The 22,356-nt window shown below is 43.1% G+C and overlaps 1 protein-coding gene across 10 annotated transcripts in view; it reads left to right on the top strand.

Moving 5' to 3' along the window:
- Window positions 1–22,356, top strand: part of NAV2 (neuron navigator 2) — a 747,149-nt gene that overhangs the window by 689,968 nt on the left and 34,825 nt on the right. For 8 of the 10 annotated variants that reach the window (XM_037839250.1, XM_037839249.1, XM_037839247.1 and 5 more), the window contains 8 exons: window positions 792–844; window positions 6,178–6,201; window positions 6,314–6,388; window positions 11,741–11,824; window positions 12,101–12,212; window positions 13,565–13,710; window positions 15,899–15,907; window positions 16,310–16,482. In XM_037839250.1, coding sequence (XP_037695178.1) covers window positions 792–844; window positions 6,178–6,201; window positions 6,314–6,388; window positions 11,741–11,824; window positions 12,101–12,212; window positions 13,565–13,710; window positions 15,899–15,907; window positions 16,310–16,482 — 676 coding nt within the window. The remainder of the gene's footprint in view (window positions 1–791; window positions 845–6,177; window positions 6,202–6,313; window positions 6,389–11,740; window positions 11,825–12,100; window positions 12,213–13,564; window positions 13,711–15,898; window positions 15,908–16,309; window positions 16,483–22,356) is intronic. The other 2 variants (XM_037839257.1, XM_037839248.1) reach the window with 1 other exon arrangement.

Raw genomic sequence — 22,356 nt, 5'->3', positions numbered from 1 at the left:
ATCCTAGAAAAGATCATGTTTTAGAATTATATGGGAACAAATAATAAAATATCTATGCAGGCTGGGGGTGGGAGGGGGCTCTAAAGAGGATATAAGGGTGGTTTTGAGTCACAAAGTACAGTCAGAAACAGAAAAAAAGGACCCCATTTGCTTGTCGCTTTGTATACATGATACATCAAATGATGACTGTATTTCAGTGGAGGTGTTTTCTGCTACATATTCATCTAGAATGAAGTTACTGTGGCAAATAGCCTTTTGTGTTCAAAATAATCAGCTCATTTTTTTTCCATATGCAAGCAGCAAACACTAGCAGGGTATTAATATATATTATAAATATGTATTATATATAAATAAAGATTGTGCACAGCACAATCTCAACCCTAAAGGAATATATTCAGAAAAAGATTGGAATAAAATATGTTGAAATGGTAACAGTTTGCCTCTGGGATAATGAAATTATGAGTCACGCAGGTTATGGTAGTGAATATACTTCTTAACATTTCTTTGTACTTGAAAATTTTTACTCAATGATCATGTATTATTTTGATAGTCAGAAAAAAATGTGTTTAGAGTGCTGTAGAAAAAAAAATGTGGTAATAGGAAAGTGACTCCCTTAGCAAATTATTCTCTATTTGATCTATCACCAAACCGGGAAGGGTTGGGTCTAGGAGAGGTTAGGCTCTGTGTTGTCTTGGGCTGGCAGCATTCGATGGTGCGTGTTTCCTTCCCCTCCCCATGTTTTTGGCTCCATAAAAACTACCTGTGCAATTCACCTTTTCTTTTTTTTATAGTTCATGGATCCTCACTCTCCTTGGTTTCCAGTACATCGTCAATTTATTCTACAGTGAGTATAAAGAAATACCATGTGGCTAGGACTGTGTGGACCAAGTCCATCAAGAATCAAATACAAATGTTTCTCCTGTAGAGAGCATTCCTATTATAAGAGGATCAATTAATTAGGAAACAAGATTTGAAATTCACAAACAGCTATTGATTATAATGTGCCAACCACTAAATCGGGAACCAGCTGCTTTGTTTAAGTGGCTTTGTGCTTTGGGTGATAACTGGTTAGAATGTGTGAGAAGCCTTGGCCACGTGCTGCTAGATTTGGGAAAGAAAGGCCTTGAGCAATTTGTTATTCCTCTGTGTGCCTCGGTTTCTTTATCTGTAAAGTAGAAAGAATAACATTTCCTACCTTATGGATTGTAATGAGGATTAAATAATACAAAGATTACACTTCACTCTAATAGAAACTCCTCAAGGACAAGGATGTTTTCTAGTTTTATTCCTAATTCCTAGTACTTAAAACACATAGGAAGTGTTCAAAAAATAGGTTTGAATGAAATGAGAAAGTACATGTAAAGCTATTAATGTAGAGCTAATGGCACAGAGAAAGCACTCAATAAATGTTAGCTGTCATCAATGAAAAGATTATTGAACAAAAGCCAAATGCAGTCATATACAATACTGGATTTGTTCAGTGGTGCTTAGTTTTTATAAAAGTTTTTATATACTTCTATGTATCTTGAAAACGTTAAGTTTAGAATTCTTATAGGAAAAAGTAATCACTTTGTTATTGTGAATCAAATTCTTTAGCCCTTAATTCCATAGAAGCAAATGTTTTCATAATTCAGTTTTGGATAATGCTAGGTTTCTGGGCTATATAAGCAGGACAAATGGTATAAGGCCCTTTTAAGAGGCTGTCCCAGAAGCAAGTTAAAGAGAACAAGGCCTGATTGTTCTTTCTTAGGCCCAGGGCAAGCAAACAGAGTTCACTGACTGTTGAAATGGTCTGAGTCAGTCTGCTCCTGTCCATGTCATCCCTCCAAAATACCTCTTTCCTTAGCTGGTCATCTTGTCTAAAATTTGGTCAGAGTCCTGGCTTTCACTGGAAAGCCTTTACATACAGTATCCTTGGGAAGGGGTTATTCGACCCATTATCTATTAAGAAAGTATAGAGGTGGCTTTCCAGCTGTCAGCCAGTGTATCAACTAAGTTCTTTCTTCTAGAATGAAATTCTGGGATATGAGAACCAGGGATGTTACTTTCAAAACTAAATTCATTTATTCAACAATATTTATTGGCACCATTGTGTGTAGTACTATTGTATGTATATGCCAGGCTCTGGGCTAAGCTCTGAAGATACAGTTTTAGGTAGAGAGAGGAGCCTGCTACTGAAAGAGGAAGCCAGAAGCACTGGAGAGCACTGAGGGATGGCCAACCCTGCAATTTCACAGGGTTGAGGCAGAACAGCCATAGCAGATACCATAGTGCCCAAGCCCCATGTTTCACCAGTGGCATTCCAGGATTTCCTGTCAACACAGAGAGGGGTGGGCCCTTTACCGAGGAGTGAGAAATGGAAGGCTCATCTGCATCATCAACCCTGGAGGGAAAGAGCAGGAGTTTCTCCATCTATTGAGCATTCAGCTCTAAGAAACCAACCCATGGAATTCCTGGGGCACACCCCTCATGCCAGAGGCTCTTGTGGTGAAAGACCCCTGTTCCAGTAGCTACATTCCGGGTGTGTGGACATGGAGCTGGTAGTTCATGAAAGTTGAAAATCATTATTTTTGAGTTGATATAAATCCCAAAATCACCAAAGAACTAATAATCATTTTTAATTCCATATTTATCTGGATAGCCTGAGACCTGAGAGCTAATCTTAGTTTTTCCTCACTGCATGACTTTGGACAAATCGCCTCATTATTCTGGGAGAGCTCTCAGTTTTGCTTTCTACATCAGGGAACTTGACAAGATGGTCTCTGATGTCCCACAAGTCATGGAGTCAAATGTTCCCATTTACTGTCTTACATGTGCCTTCTCTTAGTTCCCTTTGGCAGAGTTTTTAAAAATAGTCTAATATTTGAATATCTTCAAGCTAGAGTAGTCTGCTAGCTCCAAGGAAAAATTGCAAGTCTGGTTAGATGCTGCTACCACCGAGAACTGATCTCATATTAGCAACTTGGTGATGATGAAATTCTGAAATGAATGCTTAGGTGCCTTTGTAAATGTTAACATGAACAACCCAGTTTTTGTTTGATGTATAAACAGAGATCTTTGGAATTTTTTTTTTTGTTTTTTTTTACATTTTATTTTGAAATAAATTCAAAGTTATAGGAACAGTTGCAAAAACAATATAAACCCCATACACAGAACTCCAGCATTCTCTGACCTACCCATACCCCGATCCACTAACTTGAACACATTGTCACACTGCTATTTCTTTCCTTCCCTCCCTCCCTCCCTCCCTCTCTCCCTCTCTCCCTATCTCCCTATCTATTATCCATCATCTGTTGCTCTGTCTTCTGAACCTATGACAGCTAGCTGCACACATCCTTGAACAAACACTGTAATTCACATATACAATTCCCATGAACAAGAACATTCTTTTATGCAGTCCCATTAAACGCAGCTAAGAAGTTCAAGAGATTCAACAATGATACAAAGCTTACATTCTGTATTTCCTTTTCCTTATGTCTCAACTGTGTCCCTTTGAGCCTCCTGTCCTCCATCCCCAGATCCCATCCAGGATCATCCTTGGCATTCAATTGTCATCTATTTAGACTGTCTTTTTTTTTTTTTTTCTTCTCTCAATTGTGGAAACACATAAACAGCCTAAATCTTCCCATGGACTCTCTTACAAAGACCTAGACCAAGGAGCCTGCTGAATAGCTGAATGCTTTAAAGGCTCTTTTCAGATGACAGCAGATTCTTTCTCTAAGATCTTGGTAATTCTTGGATATTCAAGTATGCTCATTCTGCCTGGATTTTGCCTGTAATTTTAACTATAAGTGAAAGAAAAGACAACTTGATGTTAAACAATTGTCATGGAGAAGCCATGGCCAGCCCTTGGAGTAGAGAAAATCCACAAGACTACTTGCTTTCTTGGTTGGTAGGGAGCAACAGGTGAGTTCCCAGGAAAACTCCTGAATGAGGGCGGCCCGTAGCTTCAGATGAACTGAGACAAGCAGCGGCAGCTGGGGGCAAGATGCAAAACACATGATTTCTCCAGGCTGCTGTTGAGAATGAGGGCTCAACCCGAGACAGGTGGTGAGCAGCGAAGGTGTAGGGAAGGACAATGGCCTGTTGATGAGAGTGTTTGGAAGCAGGGCCAGTCCCATGCTGTTAGTTCGGCTTACTTACAGGCTACCATTATCCTCCCAAATGTTAGAAAGCTGTGACATTCTCACCATTAACTTTTCACCTTTGGGTCAGACTCAGAAGTCAGGGGCCTTATTTCTGGAAAGCCTCCACAAAGATGTGGCTGTAGTAAAAGAGCAGGAGAATGTGCTGGTTAAGATTATAGGTTCTGGAGCCAGATGGCCTTGGATTCAATCCCAGCTCCACTGCTTAACAGCTGTGACCATGGTGTGACTTAACCTCTCTATGCCTCAACTTTCTCATCTGCAAAACAGAAGGCAAGAGTATTAGTACCTACTCAAGGGGTTGTTTTGAGGATTGAAAGAATAATGAATGCAAAGTGCTTGGGACAGTCTCTGGTACGTGGTTAAGTCCTTAATATATACCAGTTATTATTACCAGAATGTAAGCAACAGGTTAGGGACTCAGTATTAGTCACAGCCATATCTGAAATTTTTTAAACAGTGCCTGGCACTTAGGTGTAAATCAATAAATATTTGATGGAAGGCGGGATGGATGGACAGAAGGATGGACAATGGAGAGGAATGGATGAATATCATCTGGGAGTAACGAGTGAGTCCTTGACAGTGTTTCTCAACCGTCTCCTGAGGGTGTTTGTTTAATGAGGAGATTGTCCAGCTGTGTGACTTTAGGCACGGTATCTAAGCTCTCTGAGACTCAGAAGGAATACAAGCAAACCTATTTTATAGGATTACTGCAAGGATTAAATGGTTTGGCCCCAGGACTTAAAAATAATTGTTGGGAGCCAGCCTGGAGAAAGGGAGCTCTTGGGCAAGATCAGGAGTGAGGGCAGCGGGGAGCAGGGACGAAAGGGAGGCCAGATAGGGAGCAGCCACCTGCCTGCCCCAGCTGATGGGGATGGGGTCTGCAAGGCCTAATGAATTAGACCCTTCTGCATTCTGAATTAATAGAGAAGTGGATGCCGGAGTCAGGTGCTCATTTTAGAAATCAGTGGTTTTGTTACTAGCAAAATTGGATGAGGACACACGGCAAGAACCCAAGGACTAGATAGGGTCCTTACTGATTTGTATTCACCTACCTGGTTCCCAACTCACTCCTCCACCCCTGGGGAAGTGTGACTGGCGGGGTGGAGAAAAGGGCAGGAACAATTCAAACACTTCCTGGAAGGGGTAGGGGGTTGCTCTTTAATGGGCCCCAGCGATAATCTGAGGAGTGGGAAAGAAGGGTTCCCCCTTCAGCAGTTTCTTCACCCATGTGGATTCCTGTTATGGGAGGAAAGAGGTAATCTTACAGGCTTGAGCTGGCAGGTATATGTGTCACCACACACCCTGGGCACAGTGTGGCAGGCTCTGCCAGTAAGTGTGACCATGGGCTTTGCTGTTACTCCCTAGGGGCACAGGATGGGATGGCAGGAAGGCAAAGGCCATGTTTATCCTCACAGTAGGCAGAGTCAGCAGGCTGACTGATAGGGGCTCCCAGCCACCCTCACTCTAGGGACCTTGCTGCCCTGTGGCTGCTCCTGCTGCAGTGTCCTAGGGATATGGATGGAAGGGATAAAATGGGATAGAATTAACCTGTGAGTTACCTGCCTCCCATCCACAGGTAGAGTTGCCAGATAAAATACTGAGTGCCCTATAAAAGCTGAAATTCAAATCAACAACAAATAATTTTTTTAGGAAAGTGTCTCCCCAATATTGCATGAGGCATACTTATACCAAAAATGTATTCAAATTTAACTGGGCATTCTACATTTTTATTTACTAAATTTGGCAACCCTATCCCGGCTCATCCCCTCCCTATCACATACCTTCCCGTAAGCCCCTTGCCCCGGGCAGTGTGGCTCCTCCCAACCAAAATAATTGGAGGTGTTCTAATTCTTCCTAATTTCTTAAAATAATATGCTGTTTGTATTTGGTCCTTTCTGATTGGTCAAATTAATTGAACCAATTTATCTGAAGAAATACACCAGAGTGCCCAGTATGGTGTTCCCCGTAAGATGGGCTGCATTTTTCTTTGTTCTTCAACTGGTTTAATTGCCCTTATGTTTTCTTACAGCCAGAAGAAAAATGCCAGTCAGAGGTAAGGAATAATTTGCTGGTTGGATTTCCTCTTTCACTATTATCGTATTTTTACCCAGTTCAACCTGGAATTGGACCCCAAAGCAAGTAACTCTGTCCCTTGTTGTCTTCAGATTCGCAAACTGCGCCGGGAGCTGGATGCCTCCCAGGAAAAGGTTTCAGCTTTGACCACCCAGCTAACAGCAAATGTGAGTACAGATACAAGGCTGGTAACCAAGGGTCCGAAGCCACTGCTGCCTGCTGAGCATTACCTCAAGGCTTCCTGACTGTGGACATCATAGAAAGCAACACTGGGTCATAGAAAGAACATAGGCTTTAGTATCTTGGGCCTGAATCTCGGCTCTGATCCTCCCTAGGTCTGTGACTTTGGGCAAGTAATTTAACCTCTGAGTCTGAATTTGCGTATCTGAAATATGGGATTGTCCTATGATCAGTGCCTGGAATATATTAAGTGCTCAGTAACATGTTAATTTCCCTTCACTTTCTGAACATTTTGATTTGAAGAAGAAGAAGAAATCCAGGGCTCCACAGTTAATAGCCAGTTGCTCTGTAATTATAATATACACGATGACATGTTCAGGAGGCACTGCCCACCAGCATTCAATTCAACCACTGTTTGAATGCCAGCTGTGCCCCAGGCTCTGTGGGTTCTACAGCAAAGCAGGCGCAGTCAGTGACATCTTAGCTTTTGGGCCCTGGTACAGCAGAGAGACAAAACAGTTTTGCTAGAACATGATAACTGCTATGGTAGAGCTAAAGGAGGAGGTTGTGGGAACATATGGGCAGAACACTCAGCCTTGGTCAGTGAGGGGGTCAGGAAAGACTTCCTGTGATGTTTGAGTGGAGCTCTGATGGTGTCGTTTTGGGGGAGGATGTATGGGAAGGACAGCTTTCTAATCAAAGAGAATAGTTTGTACAAGGGCCCAAGGTGAAAAATCTGGAAACTACAAGTTGCTGGGCTAATTAGAATCTGTATCTTGGATGTGAGGGAGAGACAGTGTGCTAGAGGGGAGAAGGATGTGGGGAAGGAGACATTGAAGAAAGAAAAGGGTCAGATCATGGAATGTTTCTAGGCTGGGAGTTCAGACTTTTCCTGAAGGTAGTGGAGACCTGTCAGTGAGTTTTAGGCAGCACAGTGAGGTTGTTGGAGGTGGTTGAAAGATTCTTGACTGTGCAGAGACAGGATTAAGAGGTCAGAGTGGTGGCAGGGGTCTCCTGTCCCATCAGACCTGGTCTCTAAGGTGGCTCTGCTGCAGAGCTGTGACTCAGTGAGGGCTGAAGCTCAGAAAGAAGATCCTGAGATGTTGGAAGATGTGGGGGTGCCTCTGGGTGCATCAGCCAGCCTGAGACTCCACAGATCAGTGTGTACCAGCAGCTGTCAGAAACAACCTGCCTAAGCTCACAGCCATGGTGAGATGGAAAGGAACTTTAAAAGATTGTCTTTCTTTGACTAGGAAACTGCATCAGTATCCCAAATTATCATTTACCTGGAGTTTTGTACAAGTAATTCCTGGTTTGAGCCTGAGTGTACTCAAAGAGACCATTTCTCTTTAAATCTGCACAGGAAGTGCCTAGCACAGTGCTTGGCCTTACTTGCAAGCTCAGTAAGTGGTGGCTCCTATCACCATTGTTATTCATTCTTCTGAGCTCTCTGACATTTAGGGAAATCTTGGCTTCTTTTCAAAACCCTAACATTCTTGGCCCCTCTGTGTTTTGTAATCCGTCTTTATTTTCTTTACCTCTTTACCTCTTTCCCTGTTTCAGTTGCTAATGCTGCCCTCAGCAAAAACACCAGAAATAGGTTAGCTTTTATAAAGGGGGTTTATTTGGTTACAAAGTTATAGTCCTAAGGCCATGAGAGTGTCCAAACAAAGGCATCAACAATAGGGTACCTTCACTGAAGAACACAGATGGTGTCTGGAAAACCTGTGAGCTCAGAATACACATGGCTGGCACCTGCTTGCTTCCAGTTTGCATTTCAAAATGGCTTTCTCCCAGGACGTTTCTTTCAGGTGTCTGGGGTTATTTCTTAGTTTCTCCCAGGCAAACTCTGGGAGTAGCAAAAGTCTACTTTCAATGGCTATCTTCAAAATATCTCTGTTGGTTGCAGCTGCTCTGAAGTCCTTCTGTTTTCTAAGCTTTTATAGGGTTCCAGTAATAAAATCAAGACCCAAGCTGAATGGGCAGGGCCACACCTCCATGGAAACAATCCCATCAACAGATTACACCCTAATCAAAGGTGTTACTAATCACATCTCCATGGAAACAGCCTAATTCAAAGATTCCAAACTATTCAACACTAATATGTCTGCCCCCACAAGATTGCATTAAAGATAATGGTGTTTTGGGGGACATAATACATCCAAACTGGCACATTCCCCCATCAGTAACAGTGTCAATAAAACATCAGAAATTGATGTGAGAACTGAATTTTGAGGCTTAGTTCTATCTGAAAAAATAGCTGTGGGTAGAAGTTTCATCTACATAGCCAGATGTGTACAGTGGAGTCCAGAACCAGCCCCCAGACCTGCTGAGGCAGGGTCTCTTGGACATGGTCCAAATACGGGTTTCACACCAATACCCCCCACCCCAAGTAATTCTGAGGTGGCCACATAAGAATCCACAGCTGTCAATTGTTGCCCCCTTATTAATCACCAAATGGTACTTGGCTTTTCAGTGATTTTGAGTTCATTTCTCTAATTACCCTGTGCTGCTACAAGGGACCCTACACTGGACCCTCCACTCTCCGTTCTGGAAAGCTCAGAGTGAGAGTCCTTAGATTATTTTATTCCAAGAGTGCGTTTTGCTCCTCATAAAAGCCATTGAATCCAGTATTGTTTAAAGTAAATATTTAGTCTTACCACACACCACAGGCAGTGCTAACGTGTTTTATTGTCTGCCATCTTTCTCACAGGCCAAGCTGTGTTTGTTTTTCTAGGACAAACTACTCAAAGCCACCTTCTCTGAGTGTTTTTCTACCACTCATGTTTGTTTTCCCTGGGAATGCGAGAATGGTGCCTGATGAGAAGGCTGTTGTGTAGCTGGAGCCAGGCTCAGAATGGCTTCAGTGGCCCATATTTCATAGTTGTGCTTCATGACACAAAGCAGTCCTTTCATGTGCCAGAAAATGAGGACCCTCTCTATGAGGTGGGTACTTCAGAGCAAATGCGGTTTCTTTTCGAACTTGCAAAAATAGTTTCTCAGTAACAGTCTTCAAGGGGTCAGGTTTTGGTTTTGGTTTTTAATTGGATTGAAAATACGGATGCCCAGGTAGAATCATGGGTGGCAGTCAAACATGGGATTGAAATTTATGTAAATTCAGTCATTGAAACTTAATGTTATCTTCTTTGAAACGCAAGATGGCAGTCGTTCTTTTAGAAATCCATGTCCCTGACCGTTTCCTTCGTCCACAACGTTTTTGATTGGCTTTGTTTTTGCCATATTCTCCAGGGCAAACTAAGGCCCATCTCTTTGTTTAAGAGTGCAGAGGCATTTTGGTATAGAAAGGGAGTATTTTCAGAAAGAAACTAGCTATTCCCACTTAACATTTCTATAACAAGTGGTCCTGCTCCCTGCCAACTCCAGTGGCTGTTAGAAAAAAGAATCAACAGTTGATCCTAGAGATGTCTTGTCCTCAGCTATGTCTATTTGATGAAGTCTAATAACAGAGGTCTCTGCCTTACTCCTCAAATCTCTCCTCCTGAAACTGAAATCATCCACTGACCCTCCTCAGCCCAGGGCAAAGGCTTCTCTCCCATCCCTTTGTTGTCCTCCCTGTCTCGGTTTTCACTATGCATGTCAATCATCTTGCCCTCTAGAATCTTAAACATGATCAAATCTTGCTTCTCCCGAGCCTCCTGAGGATACTCTGCTGGTCCTCCCACCCATCCCTCCCACAGCTCTCTGTGTCTATAGACCCCTCCCCTAGAACCCAGTCTTCATCTCCCTGCACCTGAGTTCTCAGGTAACACATCTCCCCTCACATTTGTTTTGTCATTTTCTCACTCCCAACTCTCTTCCTTTCCCCACAGCGTCCTTTTGTTCCTGTGTTTTGCAATTCCTTAACACTTTATAGACCCTTTCCATTTGATTCTCACAGTGACCCTGGGAGGAAAAATAGGTATTGTTCCCATCTTGTAGAGGAAGAAACTGAGGCCATTGGGATAAGTTGACTTTGATCAGAGTTATGGGAATCAGAGGAACAAGAACTAGAACTGCAGACGTCTAACTCTAAATCCTGTTCCTTTTTTCTAAGTGTTTTTCTTCTCAATCCTTCGTTTGCTTATACTGAGTAGCTACTTTGTCCAGCACTGGGGTAATACAGGGATGAGCAAGACAGACACGGTCTTACCCTTCACCAAGGTACTATCTAGTGTAGTCTGTCTCATTTGCTGCTCAAATACCTCTAACTAGGGAACATGCCACGATCCCATTTATACAAATAAAATTTGGGAGTTTGAATATCCTGGCTGACTAATGTAACAGGTCTCTTAATTTGATTGCTGGAAATTCCTTAGCCTGCCTGTTTTTAAAAGTGTCCATTCTTTTTATCTTGGTTTTAACCATATTTGCAAGATCCTCGTTCAACCAACCAACATTTCACCTATAACTCTGTGTCCCTGGTAGAAGGATTAGTGCCAGGGCACGAAGGGCATGTTGCCCTTGAAGAAGAGGATTGCAGAGAAGGGTGCAGGCAGGGAAATACCATATTCCTCAATTCTCTTAAGATGCATATTGTCTTCCACACTTTGACATCTCTGAAAAGTGGATGCATCTTTTAGTTATAATTGGCAGCGTATTTTTTCTTTCCTAGTAATACACAAAAGCATGGCTCATCTGATGCTGTGTTCTGACACAGGGGTATAAAAAGTGCAGGGGAACCCAAGGGAAAGTCATAACTCCCTGGGGGAACTGTGGAAGGTTTCTCCAAGGAGGTAGCAGATGGGTCTTTCAGTGACTTTTTATTAACCAAGATTATAACAAGCAAAATATGCCAGCCACTTTGTTCATTCTTCAGATATGCACAACATGAGCCTCTAGTATGAGCTTGGAGCTTGATGAACAAAAGGTTGTTCTGAAGTGTACTGGAGGAGGCAGACATAAATCAACAATCACAAGACTACATGTATTTTTATCCATGAACCACAAAAGCACGTATCAGAAGTACAGTGTGCTTGTGAGAATGAATGTGAGAGAACGAACCCAATTTGGGGGTGTTATAAAGGCATGAGCTGAGATCTCTTGAGGAGAATGTGTAAAAATTAGTTTGCAAGGAGAGGGTGGAGGAAGAGCATTCCAGGCAGAGGGGAAGCATGTGCAGAAGCCGTGAGGTGAGGAGCACAGCATGTCTGAAAAAGGGACGAGCTTGAGTAACTGGATCCCAAAGAGTGTTGAGGGATTCAAGAGGGGGCTGAAGGAAGTGGGCAGGGGCTGGATAAAGTGGCCTCCAAAAAGGATTTTAGTCTTTGAGATCCAGCTCCTTTTAGGACACTCTTGCCTTGAAAGGTAATATAACCTGAGGCTGTGTCTTTCCTTTCCAGGCTCACCTTGTGGCAGCCTTTGAACAGAGTCTTGGAAACATGACGATCAGGCTCCAGAGTTTGACCATGACGGCTGAGCAGAAGGCAAGGCAGAAAGGATGAGTTTTTCTCTCTGCTTGTAGTTAAGAATCAACTTAAAAATGTTACTCTCTTTTATTCAGAGAACTCTATAGGTTCTAGTACACTTCTTGAACTATTATAATTTGATCATAAAGAATAGATCTTTTGAGTGAAAGCATGAATTTAAGCAGTTGTAATTTGAGCAACAACAGATCTCATCATCGTATTTTTACTGTTTTTGTGCTCTCGTTTATGCATAGCATGATTTTAGGGTGACCAATATTTCATTCGCTTTCTCAGGATTCAGAACTGAATGAGTTAAGAAAAACCATCGAGCTGCTAAAGAAACAAAACGCAGCTGCCCAGGCAGCCATTAATGGCGTAATTAACACACCGGAGCTTACCTGCAAAGGTAAACGAACAGAGGCAGCCTTCAGCCAAAGACCTGCCTGCCCTTAGAAAACCTCTCCCAACAACATGATGCAACCTCCTTCCTAGAGGGTGTGATCCAACTCCTCCTGCTCAGTCAGACCAGTACTGGGAGGCTAACGCTTTTAATGTGGTTACTTCTGGCCTCTATGAAGATGGCAATTCTGGCTCATCCTCTTCTCTGATGTGCCCCAAAGATGGAAGAAAATAATTTCCAGTGACAAAGCATCAAAGTGTTTCCCAGCCCTTAACTCCACTAATGTTTGGTGTTTTCATGTTAATGTGGGATAAACAGAAATGGTTCATCTCTTATTTGTCCAGGAAGACATTTCTAAGTGAATTTCTTTGTCCTTGTGTTATCTTCACTTACTTGGGAAAAAAAAAAAGTGGCTGTGCGATTGAGTTACCACCTGTAATAACAATATCTACAATCATTAAGAACAGAAGCATTAGTAACAGCTAGCATGTATGGAACACTTGTGTTCCAAGCTCCATGCTACGTGTTTTAATCATTTAATGAATTATCTCATTTTCTTTCAACAACCACCCTATGAATGCAGTAGTGGTCCTCTCCTCATTTTCCTGATGGGAATATGGGCTTCAGAGATGAGTCACTTACTTGCCCAAGGTCATAGGGTAACAAGCAGCAGAGGTGAGATTAGAGCTGAAGTCTGTCTGACTCTAAAACCAGTGACCTGCAAAATTGGGCACTAGTATAGTTCTGTGCTCATGGAGAAAGCTGTCTGGAAACTTTAGTTTGTGGATCATTGTTGTTTCAGACTATGTTATTTACAGAATAACTGTTATTGTTTATATTAGACCTCCTGAAAAAGTGATGATGGAACTGAAATGGGTAGGTTTAGCAAGAGCTGGCCAGACAGAGTAGAGGGGGAGAAAGCATTCCAGGCAGAGGAAATAGCATATGTAAGGGCACCGAGGTGAAATGGGCTTGGCATTTTTAAGGGGCTGAAAGAAGGCTAGTGTAGCAGGATCACAGAGAGCAAAGGAGAGAGAGGCTAGCAACAAACGTGACCATTGCTGCAATCCAAGAACACATTTTAGTGCCTACCTAAAGCTTAAGATAGCTGGTGTTGGGGGAATTATCACTAAGCCTCCCCATTACCTGTTTTGGAAAGCAAGGAGAGATATACCTCATTTAATTGACCAAAGAGGGCATAGCACATACTAACTCAACCATAGCAGCTGTGGACAGAAGGTGATGTCTAAGTGGAAAATACCTAGTAGCCTCGGAGTGGAGGATTTAGGTTTAAGGTCCTGGGGACAAGGAAACGGGCTCAAGTCAGCAGCTGCTGATATCCTGCCTTGGGTCTCCAGGAAACGGTACCTCCCAGTCTGCAGACCTGCGCATCCGCAGGCAGCATTCATCCGACAGTGTCTCCAGCATCAACAGTGCCACCAGCCACTCCAGCGTGGGCAGTAACATAGAGAGTGATTCAAAGAAAAAGAAGAGGAAGAACTGGGTGAGTGTCCATCCGAGACTCCTTGTTCTGAGTCAGCCTCAGAGCCACTGTCCCTGAAGAGTCCCAGGTGAAGCCCAAGCATAACTTCAGAACATAGACCTTTGGGAGTAGAGCCAAGAAAATGGTTTGTACATAGATTTTACTTAAGTCAGTGTTGTGCTTAGCCAAACACTAGGATTTTTCTGTTTCGTGGTTTTTCTGATTCATGAGACTTTATGTGAAATACTCATCTTCCATTTCATATATGTGTCATTTCTTCCTCATCATATGTTGACCATAAATTTAAAGAGAGTAGATCAAAGATACTCTTGAGTGCTTTCTTAAGTTTATTTAGTTCTAAAATATTTTGTGTCACTAGTTAATTATAACCATATCCCATAATTAGTCATCATCTTTATTTGTTTGCATAATTGCCTAGGATATTATCAAACCTACCTTCCCTTTGAAAAATCTTTGACCGTGTTCTATAAGTACAATTTCATGATTAAGATGTTATAAGTTAGTGAGTGATTCTAAACTGGCAAGTTTAGTGGACTCAACCTCTATTGAAGTGGTTGTCCATATTTCCATGATCCCAACAAACTACTTGACTTTCTTCATCGTGGAGTCTTAAACAGTTTTTCCCACTCTCCAGGGAAAATCCCTGCCCCTTCCCTGTCCCATTTTTTTAGTTCATCTGTTGGGGGCTGTGGAGCTCTGATTAATACTTGCTACTCCTTGTCTTTAGTGCAAGAATATCCCAAGTTGATAAGCAGTTGGCTGGTGCTCAAAGGACCCCATTAGTCCCTGCTGAAAGAATTGTGTGTTCATAGTAGCTTTAATGTCCTCATTCATTCCATACTCTTCTCACTCATTTTGTGTTATCTTGGATGGGTGGCAAGGTCTAGTGGTAGAAGAGTTGAGGATTTAATAATTTTATTAATTTTATTGATGACTTGCATTGGATGCAAGCTAAAAGGCCAGTTCAGTGTGACCCTCTCATCATTCTGATTATTTTTTTTCTTTACATTACTAGTGGCTTTTAATTAACTCATTTGCTATGACTAAACAGATAGGATTAATTTATTTTGCTGTTTCAAATATGCTATTTATACATATGGTCTGATTTGATTATCAAAGTGATGAGAGAGAAGTGAATTCTCTGAAAAATGGTGGTTATCCATTTTCTTTGACTCAAGAAATAAAACTTGTTTATTTTGCTTTAAGACAACTCTTGGCTGTCAGTGAAATCAAGGTTAGGTCATTTGCCTCCTCAGAGAATCCCAAAGTTTAATTCTGTGTAATCTTTGTAATCTCTTCTTCCACTTGGCGTTTTACCAGAAGTGGAAGCAAGGACTTAGACTGATGGTTTGCATACCAATTCCTCTGTTTCTGTGACTCTCTTTGGAAATATGATCAAAAGAAGGAAATGAGAGAGAAATGGGATCTAGAATTGTGCACAAATTGGACAGAATATATTTTCAGGAAGAAAAAGACTTTAGAAAAAGGAGGTTACTTTTAAAAGACCTTTATTCAAAATGAACATTATTTCTTGACTAGAAAAATACATGCTTATTGCAGCTTTCAGAAAAGATATTCCACTTTAATTCTTTATGTTTTTATTAGAATTTTCAAATCCATCTCATGATTTGGGGAATTTGTGATGTACCAGTTCCTTTTTCCCAGTATCGTTAGTCACTTTTCTTAAAAATAAGTGTACATTTTTTTGAGTAACAAATGAGATGGTTAATTTGGTGCTTACTGTATTATCTTCTGTGTACACAAGGACAGTAGGAACTCATAAATAGATATGTCAGAAAGCTATCCAGCTTGATGAGATCGATACGGCAGTGAAGATACCATTACTGAGGGGAAAAAAAGAAAAAGACATGCTAAAAAGAAAACATTAAAGCCCAGAGAGCTGACTGATGAGAGGCAAAAAGAAAGGGAGAGAAGCACAGGAAGAGAGGAAGGAGAACTCAGATTGTAGGGGGCTCCCAGATGCACTATTCCTTTCCTTTCATCATGGAGGAAGATGCCCTGATGCTTTTTAAGATTCATTTTCCAACGGATCCCTCCTCTGTGTGTGGTGTTTAATAGCCATGTCATGCTTAAAAAGTCCGAGGCTTTCCCTGTTACTGGCTTTCTCTGTTAAAAATTGTCTTTTTTCCCTCCCCTTCCCCATTTTTGCTTGCGTTTTCTCTGGCAGGTCAATGAGGTAAGCAAGACCAACTTTAATATCAGATACCAAGCTAACCCATCCATTGATATGACTAACCTCATCCACATCCGTCACCATGTCTGAGCACCCTGCTTTGTTGCTGTAACCTCATCTTCCAGACACCCACCTGCTGAGCCAGGCTCTGTCTTGCTGTTGGCATCTAGTCTTGAACCAAGAGTAGGCATGGAATGTCACCCACAGGTCCAGTCCTTTGAGCTGTCGACACCAGATAACTCTTCTTCCCTTAATGCACTGATTCGAGAGAGCTGTTGGGAACCTTTTTAACTGTGGATGAAAAACACGGGAGAATTAATTGCTCTTTTGTTTGCATGTCTCTGTTTTGCCAAGGCCTAAGCATTGGTTGCAGCCCCTGCCAGGCTGACAGTCTTGTATATTCAGTTACGCAGCTCCTTCAAGCAAGCTTTTGGAAAGAAGAAATCCCCCAAGTCAGCGTCCTCTCATTCAGACATTGAGGAGATGACAGATTCTTCTTTGCCTTCCTCACCCAAGTTACCACACAACGGTTCCACGGGTTCCGCCCCACTGCTGAGGAATTCTCACTCCAACTCCCTGTAAGTCTGTCTGTCGGGGTAACCCTGGCCAGACCACACCCTTGGCTGCTGAGACCCCTCTCCAACAGAAATGGCTAGGAGTCCTTCATGATGTATCTGGTCCTTGGGAACCCTTTATGTCTTGCTTTAATAGAACTATGCACAGTCTTTCAACATTTTAGGGCTGGCGAGGTTGAAAGGGAAAAGAAATTTGTATTTCATTCCAGCTGTGTCGATAATTAGCTGACTGACCTTGGGAAAGTTGCTTAATCACTCTTTGTGTCCATTTCTTTACATGTTAAATTGGGATAATAATAGTAGTTGTCTACTTATCCTGTCCTAAGGATTCAACAAGATCAATGGATGTGAAAGAGCTTAAAACCATCTTGATGTGGGGGGAAAGATGAAATTTTGGATTATTCGGGTGATAACATTTGGAGACGTCTTACTTTTATTCTGTGGTCGACATTTGGTGTTGACTGTTTCTCTGAGATCAGAATTCAGAAATTGGAAGTTTAAGAAACAGAGAGATTCAGGGACACTTCTCTTAACTGAAAGATTCTGTATTTTGTAAAATGATTCATCACTGTGAACTCCCCTAATAAATTCAAAATGCATCAGTTTGCACAGATCTCTTCAGGCACAGCGGTATTGTTAGGTAAGTCACTTGTTTTTTCATGTGGCATTAGTTGAGGTACTGTTCCCCTTGGCCACTGTTTACAAAGAGGAGATGAGTCAACTGCTCTTACCCCAGCCAACCACCCATGGTCCCCACTGATCATCCACCATCCCTCCATAGGGAGAGATCCATGTGCCCCTTCCAAGAACTTAAGGCCCAGACACTGGGGCAAGAGCAGATCACAAAGACTTGGGATGGATGGATGGGGTCCAAAGTATCAACTCAGAAGGTAGCACAGCTGAGTCCTACAGCAGTGAGAACAAGAGGCACAATTCTACGGCCCAGCGGCAGCTTCATTGGAGCAGAATTCCATTTGAGACCATGTTATAGCAGGCCAAGAAGGAACAAAAAGAACCGGGGAACAAGCAGTCTGCAAGGAGAGTTATCAGCGAGATGGGAGAGTGCCTGGAAAAATTAGGGCCCCATGGCCATAGGCAGAATAGCTACTGAGCTAGGGTTAAAAAAGGGAGTATGTTGGTTATGTAAAACTCAGTTTCCTCATTTGTAAAAACGGGGTTGACATCTACATCAATGAATTCTTGTGAGGGCTAAGTTAGATACGGTACACCAAGGGCCTCTTTCTTCCTGTCCCATCCTCCTCAGTCAAGAGTCCACTTACCCAGCCAGCCAGCTGAAGGTGGCAGCCTGCCCACATGTCCCAGGCCCTGTGCAGATGGCTTACCAGACTGGTGTAGGAAGTGCCGGCAAGCGGCTTGGCCCATCCTGAGGCCAGGCATGGAAGACCGCATGGGAGACAGGAAGCGGAAGAAAGGGAACAAAGCACAGGGCTTAAGCAGGGCCCAGTCAGGGGCTCCATTTTACCTGATTAGTGCAACTCTTCTCTTGGGGAGCACCCTAGTAAGAGGGTGGCCTCAGGGAAGTATACTTTGGTTATGAGCAAGAGTAGAAATCTGAATGTGGGGAAGGAAGAGGAGCCCCGAAGGACTAGACTGCACTGTGTCCTGTGGTGCCCAGTGTGGTGCTGTGTGTTTTCTTGAGGAAAGGATTAGACCAATGACTGATGGTGTGTGTCCTGTTTGATCTTCAGAGTGCCTAAGAAGTAAGTAAAGGATAAGTTGCCTGTGACTCTTTAACACATGCTGTCAACCATCCCAAAGCACCCCAATTGAATTGTTTCCTGGCAAGGAAAAAAAGGAACTCATTGTCTATTCTTTGTTTCTCGATTTAAAATTTTTATCTAGCGACCTGTGGGAGCAGAGCAGTACTCTGGATGTTCTGAAGAGAGACAAAGGAGGATGTGAACCAGGTTTCCTCCCCTGGGGAGATTAGGGGCTAGCGGGGACATGACACAGCACAGTTTATTCAACCTTTGAACTCCCGCTCTGTGCCAAGACCCCTTCTCAGCTTTGGTTACCACAGTATACAAGACAGATAAGTTCCTACTCTGGCAGACCCTACATTCCAGGGAGGAGATAGATGTTAACTGAATCCCTGAGTATACTTGAAAAATCAGATAGTGCTAAGGGTTAATGCAGTGAATTAAAATAGCATGTTAGGATACAGAGTACCTGGGCAGCAACTTTAGTTTATATGGGGTGGTCAGGTAAGGTCCCTCCCTGGAGGTGACATTTGGCTGTGATCTGCATGACAGGGAGGAGCCACTGTGTTGGTTCTGTTCAGTAACACCAGCTGCTGTAGCAAACTCAGCCCCAGTGCTCAGTGGTTTATTTCTGGTTCACTCCAAACTCTCCACGGAGATTCCTAGGCAGCAGGTATCCTGCCATGTGGTGGCACCAAACTCCTCTGCCGAGTGCTCTGCATCCAGCCAGCAGACGGGGAGGGAGGGAGTGGAGGATCCTGCAGGAAGGTTTTATGGGCCAGGCCTGGCAGAGGCACATGTGTCCTCTTCTCACAATGCACGGAGCAGAACTCAAGCGCAAACCACCTGCAAGGAAAGAAGTAAAATCTGTGTTCCTGGGAGGAAAAAGAAATGGACATGTCCCTGCCTCTGCTATCCAGTGTCACAATAAGCAGGGCAGGCTTCCTGACCAAAGGAGCAAAGACTACAAAGAGGCTTAGGTGGAAATGAGCTTGGTGAGTCTGAGAGACAGAGGAACGGCCAGCATGGCTGCCGCTTGATGGGCAAGGGGAGGAAGATGGGAAGCGAGGCCATGGATAGGCGAGGCCTGAACATTGCTTTGAAGCCAAAGTGAATTTGGATCTGATTTCATGTGAGATGGAAGACATTGGAGAGTGTTAAGCAGAAACGTGAGTTTGAATCAGTGTTTCACAAAGATCAGTCTCTCTGTTCTGTGGATAAGGAATATAAGGGAGCAAGAGTGGACAAAGGGAGATGATACAAGAGCTGGATCCCGTCCTCTCCCTACCCCACCCCTCCAGCCACTCTGACCCACCTGCTCTTCTTTGGACACTCCAGTCAGTCCCCACCTTGAGGCCTTTACCCTTGCTGTGCCCTTTGCTTGGTACACACTTCCCCCAAACATTCACTTCCTTCAGGTCTCTGCTCAGTGTGACCTTACCAGTAAGGCCTTGACCATCCACCTTGCATAAAATAACACCCCCACTGCCAGCCAGCACTCCCCATCATCCTCCTTCCCGGGTTTGTTTCTCTACATTACATGTATCACCACCAGACCCATAGATTCTGCTTATTTATTTGTTCTTTGCACTTCCTTGGCCCCCCAGTTTAAAATGTAAGCTCCATGGGAGTAGGTGCTTTGTCAGTTTTACCAACACTCAAATATCTGGTGGAATGGATGAGTGACTGATAGTAGTAGGGAGTTCTGGATGGATTTAGGATATATTCTGGAAGAAAAGTTGACAGTGCACATGGTGATGGATCAGATGTGTGTGAAGGAAGAAGAAGAATCCCTAGACATTCCTAGAGAAGCACCTTGAGTACCTGGTTACGTGGAGACATTGTTTTGTGGGATGGGTGGTAGATGCAGGTGGGGAGTGGGAGTTCTGGTTTGGCCATGTTAAGTTTGAGATGCCTAGTAGACAGACTTGTGCAGCTTCTAAGTGGATTGTCAAATAGACAAGCCTTGAGTTCCTGGAGGTACAGACTTGGGAGACCTGGGTTCATAGGTAGTATTTAAGGCTGGGAACCCAAGGAGTTAAATGGAGATGGAGAAGAGCAGAGGGAAGGACTGAGTTCTCGGTGCTCTGATATGTAAAGTTCAGGAAGAGAACATGGGAGCAGCTAGGGAGGTGAGGAAGCTCTGGAGCCAGGAAGCAATAACTGGGCCAAATGCTGCTTGGCAGCCAAGTAAGATGAGGAATGAGGGGCGATGGTGCATTGCTGTCTAGGACTCCCAGAGACCTTAAGTATGAACTCCCTTCCAAACCACTTTCCCCGTAGGGATTGGGTGGAGCAGACTCTTGACTTCCCTGCCCTTTTCTTACATTCCATAGCATCCATGGACACTGGAGATGTTTGTTTTGGTCTAGTTTTCCAAAGGGTGGGCAGAGAGCAAATGCTTAATTCCAACCTTGAAGGGTTTGTAAGAATGTGCAAATCTAGATGTGACAGGGAGTTCAAAGAAGAAACCAAAGGCAGAGGAGTTGGGGCATAGAAAATCCAACCCTGTGGGCGAAAGGAATGGCAGCTGTGGGAAGGCAGTGATTTCCCACACTCCAGGCATTTAAAATTAGGTATGCCGCCAGCCCTGCCTTGTGGACAAGACACCAGGAATGTGCCAGAATGTAGTAGAAAAAATATATGTCAAGTTTAGTTTTGATAACTGGTCTATAAAGTGGACAGGCATTTATTGAGTGCCTACTGAGTATAGATGAGGAGCACAGACTTTGGAGTTAAGCAGACCTCCTGGGTTTGGTCCTGATTCCATCATTTTTAAATACTGTGACCTCGGGCATGTTAATTTTCCTATGCCTCAGTCTTCCAACTATAAGACAGAGATAATTATAGTGCCTCTTCATGGAGGTAGTTTGTCAAATAAAGAAATACACTTCAGTGCCTAGCACAGTTTGTTCCTGCATTCACTAAACATCTGCTGAGCACCTATTACATGTCGGGCAAAGCAATCTGGCACTGGGAGTGATGCAGAGAAGAACACTGGCCCTTCAGGGAACCAGCGCCTGGCAGAGGGTGACAGGTAGTAACCTGTTAAGTGCAATAAAAATATCAGTGATGTGACAGAAGTTCAGCAAGACAAGGAAGTGAAGAGGCAGACTCAGTCTCAGTCAGTAGAGATAAAGGCTAAAACTTAGTTGAGGCTGCTGCAAAAGAACTTTTTTCCAACATCACATCTATGTTGTATGACCTGCCTCCCGTGTGGCCTCATGTTTCTGAGAGCTGGCCCATTTTAGAGGAGCACGGGAGGGCCTTGTACAGTTACTCCCAACGCAAACGTTCGTTTTAGCTTGCTTCCCTTTGTAAAGTCGTTGGCCGAGCTTTGCGAAGGAACCCACGAGATGTACTCTTGGGGAGAGGTGCAGAATACCTTGCCCTGGAGCGCTGGGCAGACCAGTTTGACACAGCGTAAAAGAGCCTTCAAGAGCTGAGCAGGGCAAGGCTGGGCTAAGACCAGTGTGTCACGATGGAATTTTGTTCAGGCATCGTACTTCCTTTAAACTAGGAAACCATGCTCCTCGCAAGAAAAAAACAGTTTTCACAAGCTCCCCCTGCAAACCTCCCAAGCTGAAAAAGCTTGGCTATGTAGTTAAACCTTACAAACCACAGGCTGTTCAAAGCACAGAGATGGAAGAGAAAGGATAACCCAAATTCTGAATTCATTTCTGTCTCTATAACCCTTTTAGGCCCAAATCTGTTGGCCTTGTAAGTGCAAAACAGGAATAATGATAACATTTTCAGGGAGTTCAAACATTGGAGTTTCCTGATTTTGAAGCTGAGTGGCTTCCTTGGAGACTGACAATTATTAAAAATAGAAGCTCTTACTCTCTTTTTATTTCTCAAGTAAAACAGTTCAGGGACAGGTTAAGAGGATAGCAACAGAAAGATTTGGCTATTTAGGAGTTAAATTTTTCTTCTAGTCCTTTCTGCCCCTGAAATACAATTTTATCTCCTTTAACATTTTATAAATGATTTTCCTTTGGCAATTAAAATTTCCACACCCTCAACCAGTTTTTCAGGTCAGTTTTTTTTTCTTGACTCAAAATCCAGTATTTGGGTATTTGAAAGCAATCTCATATGATCTTTTATGCAGAGACCATATCTTTCATAGAAAATCAGCTTCAGCTTTATAAATTCATGA

This window comes from Choloepus didactylus, chromosome 6 (assembly GCF_015220235.1).
Source record: "Choloepus didactylus isolate mChoDid1 chromosome 6, mChoDid1.pri, whole genome shotgun sequence".
Classification (NCBI taxonomy): Eukaryota; Metazoa; Chordata; class Mammalia; order Pilosa; family Megalonychidae; genus Choloepus; species Choloepus didactylus.
This window is presented reverse-complemented; position numbering and strand designations above follow the sequence as displayed.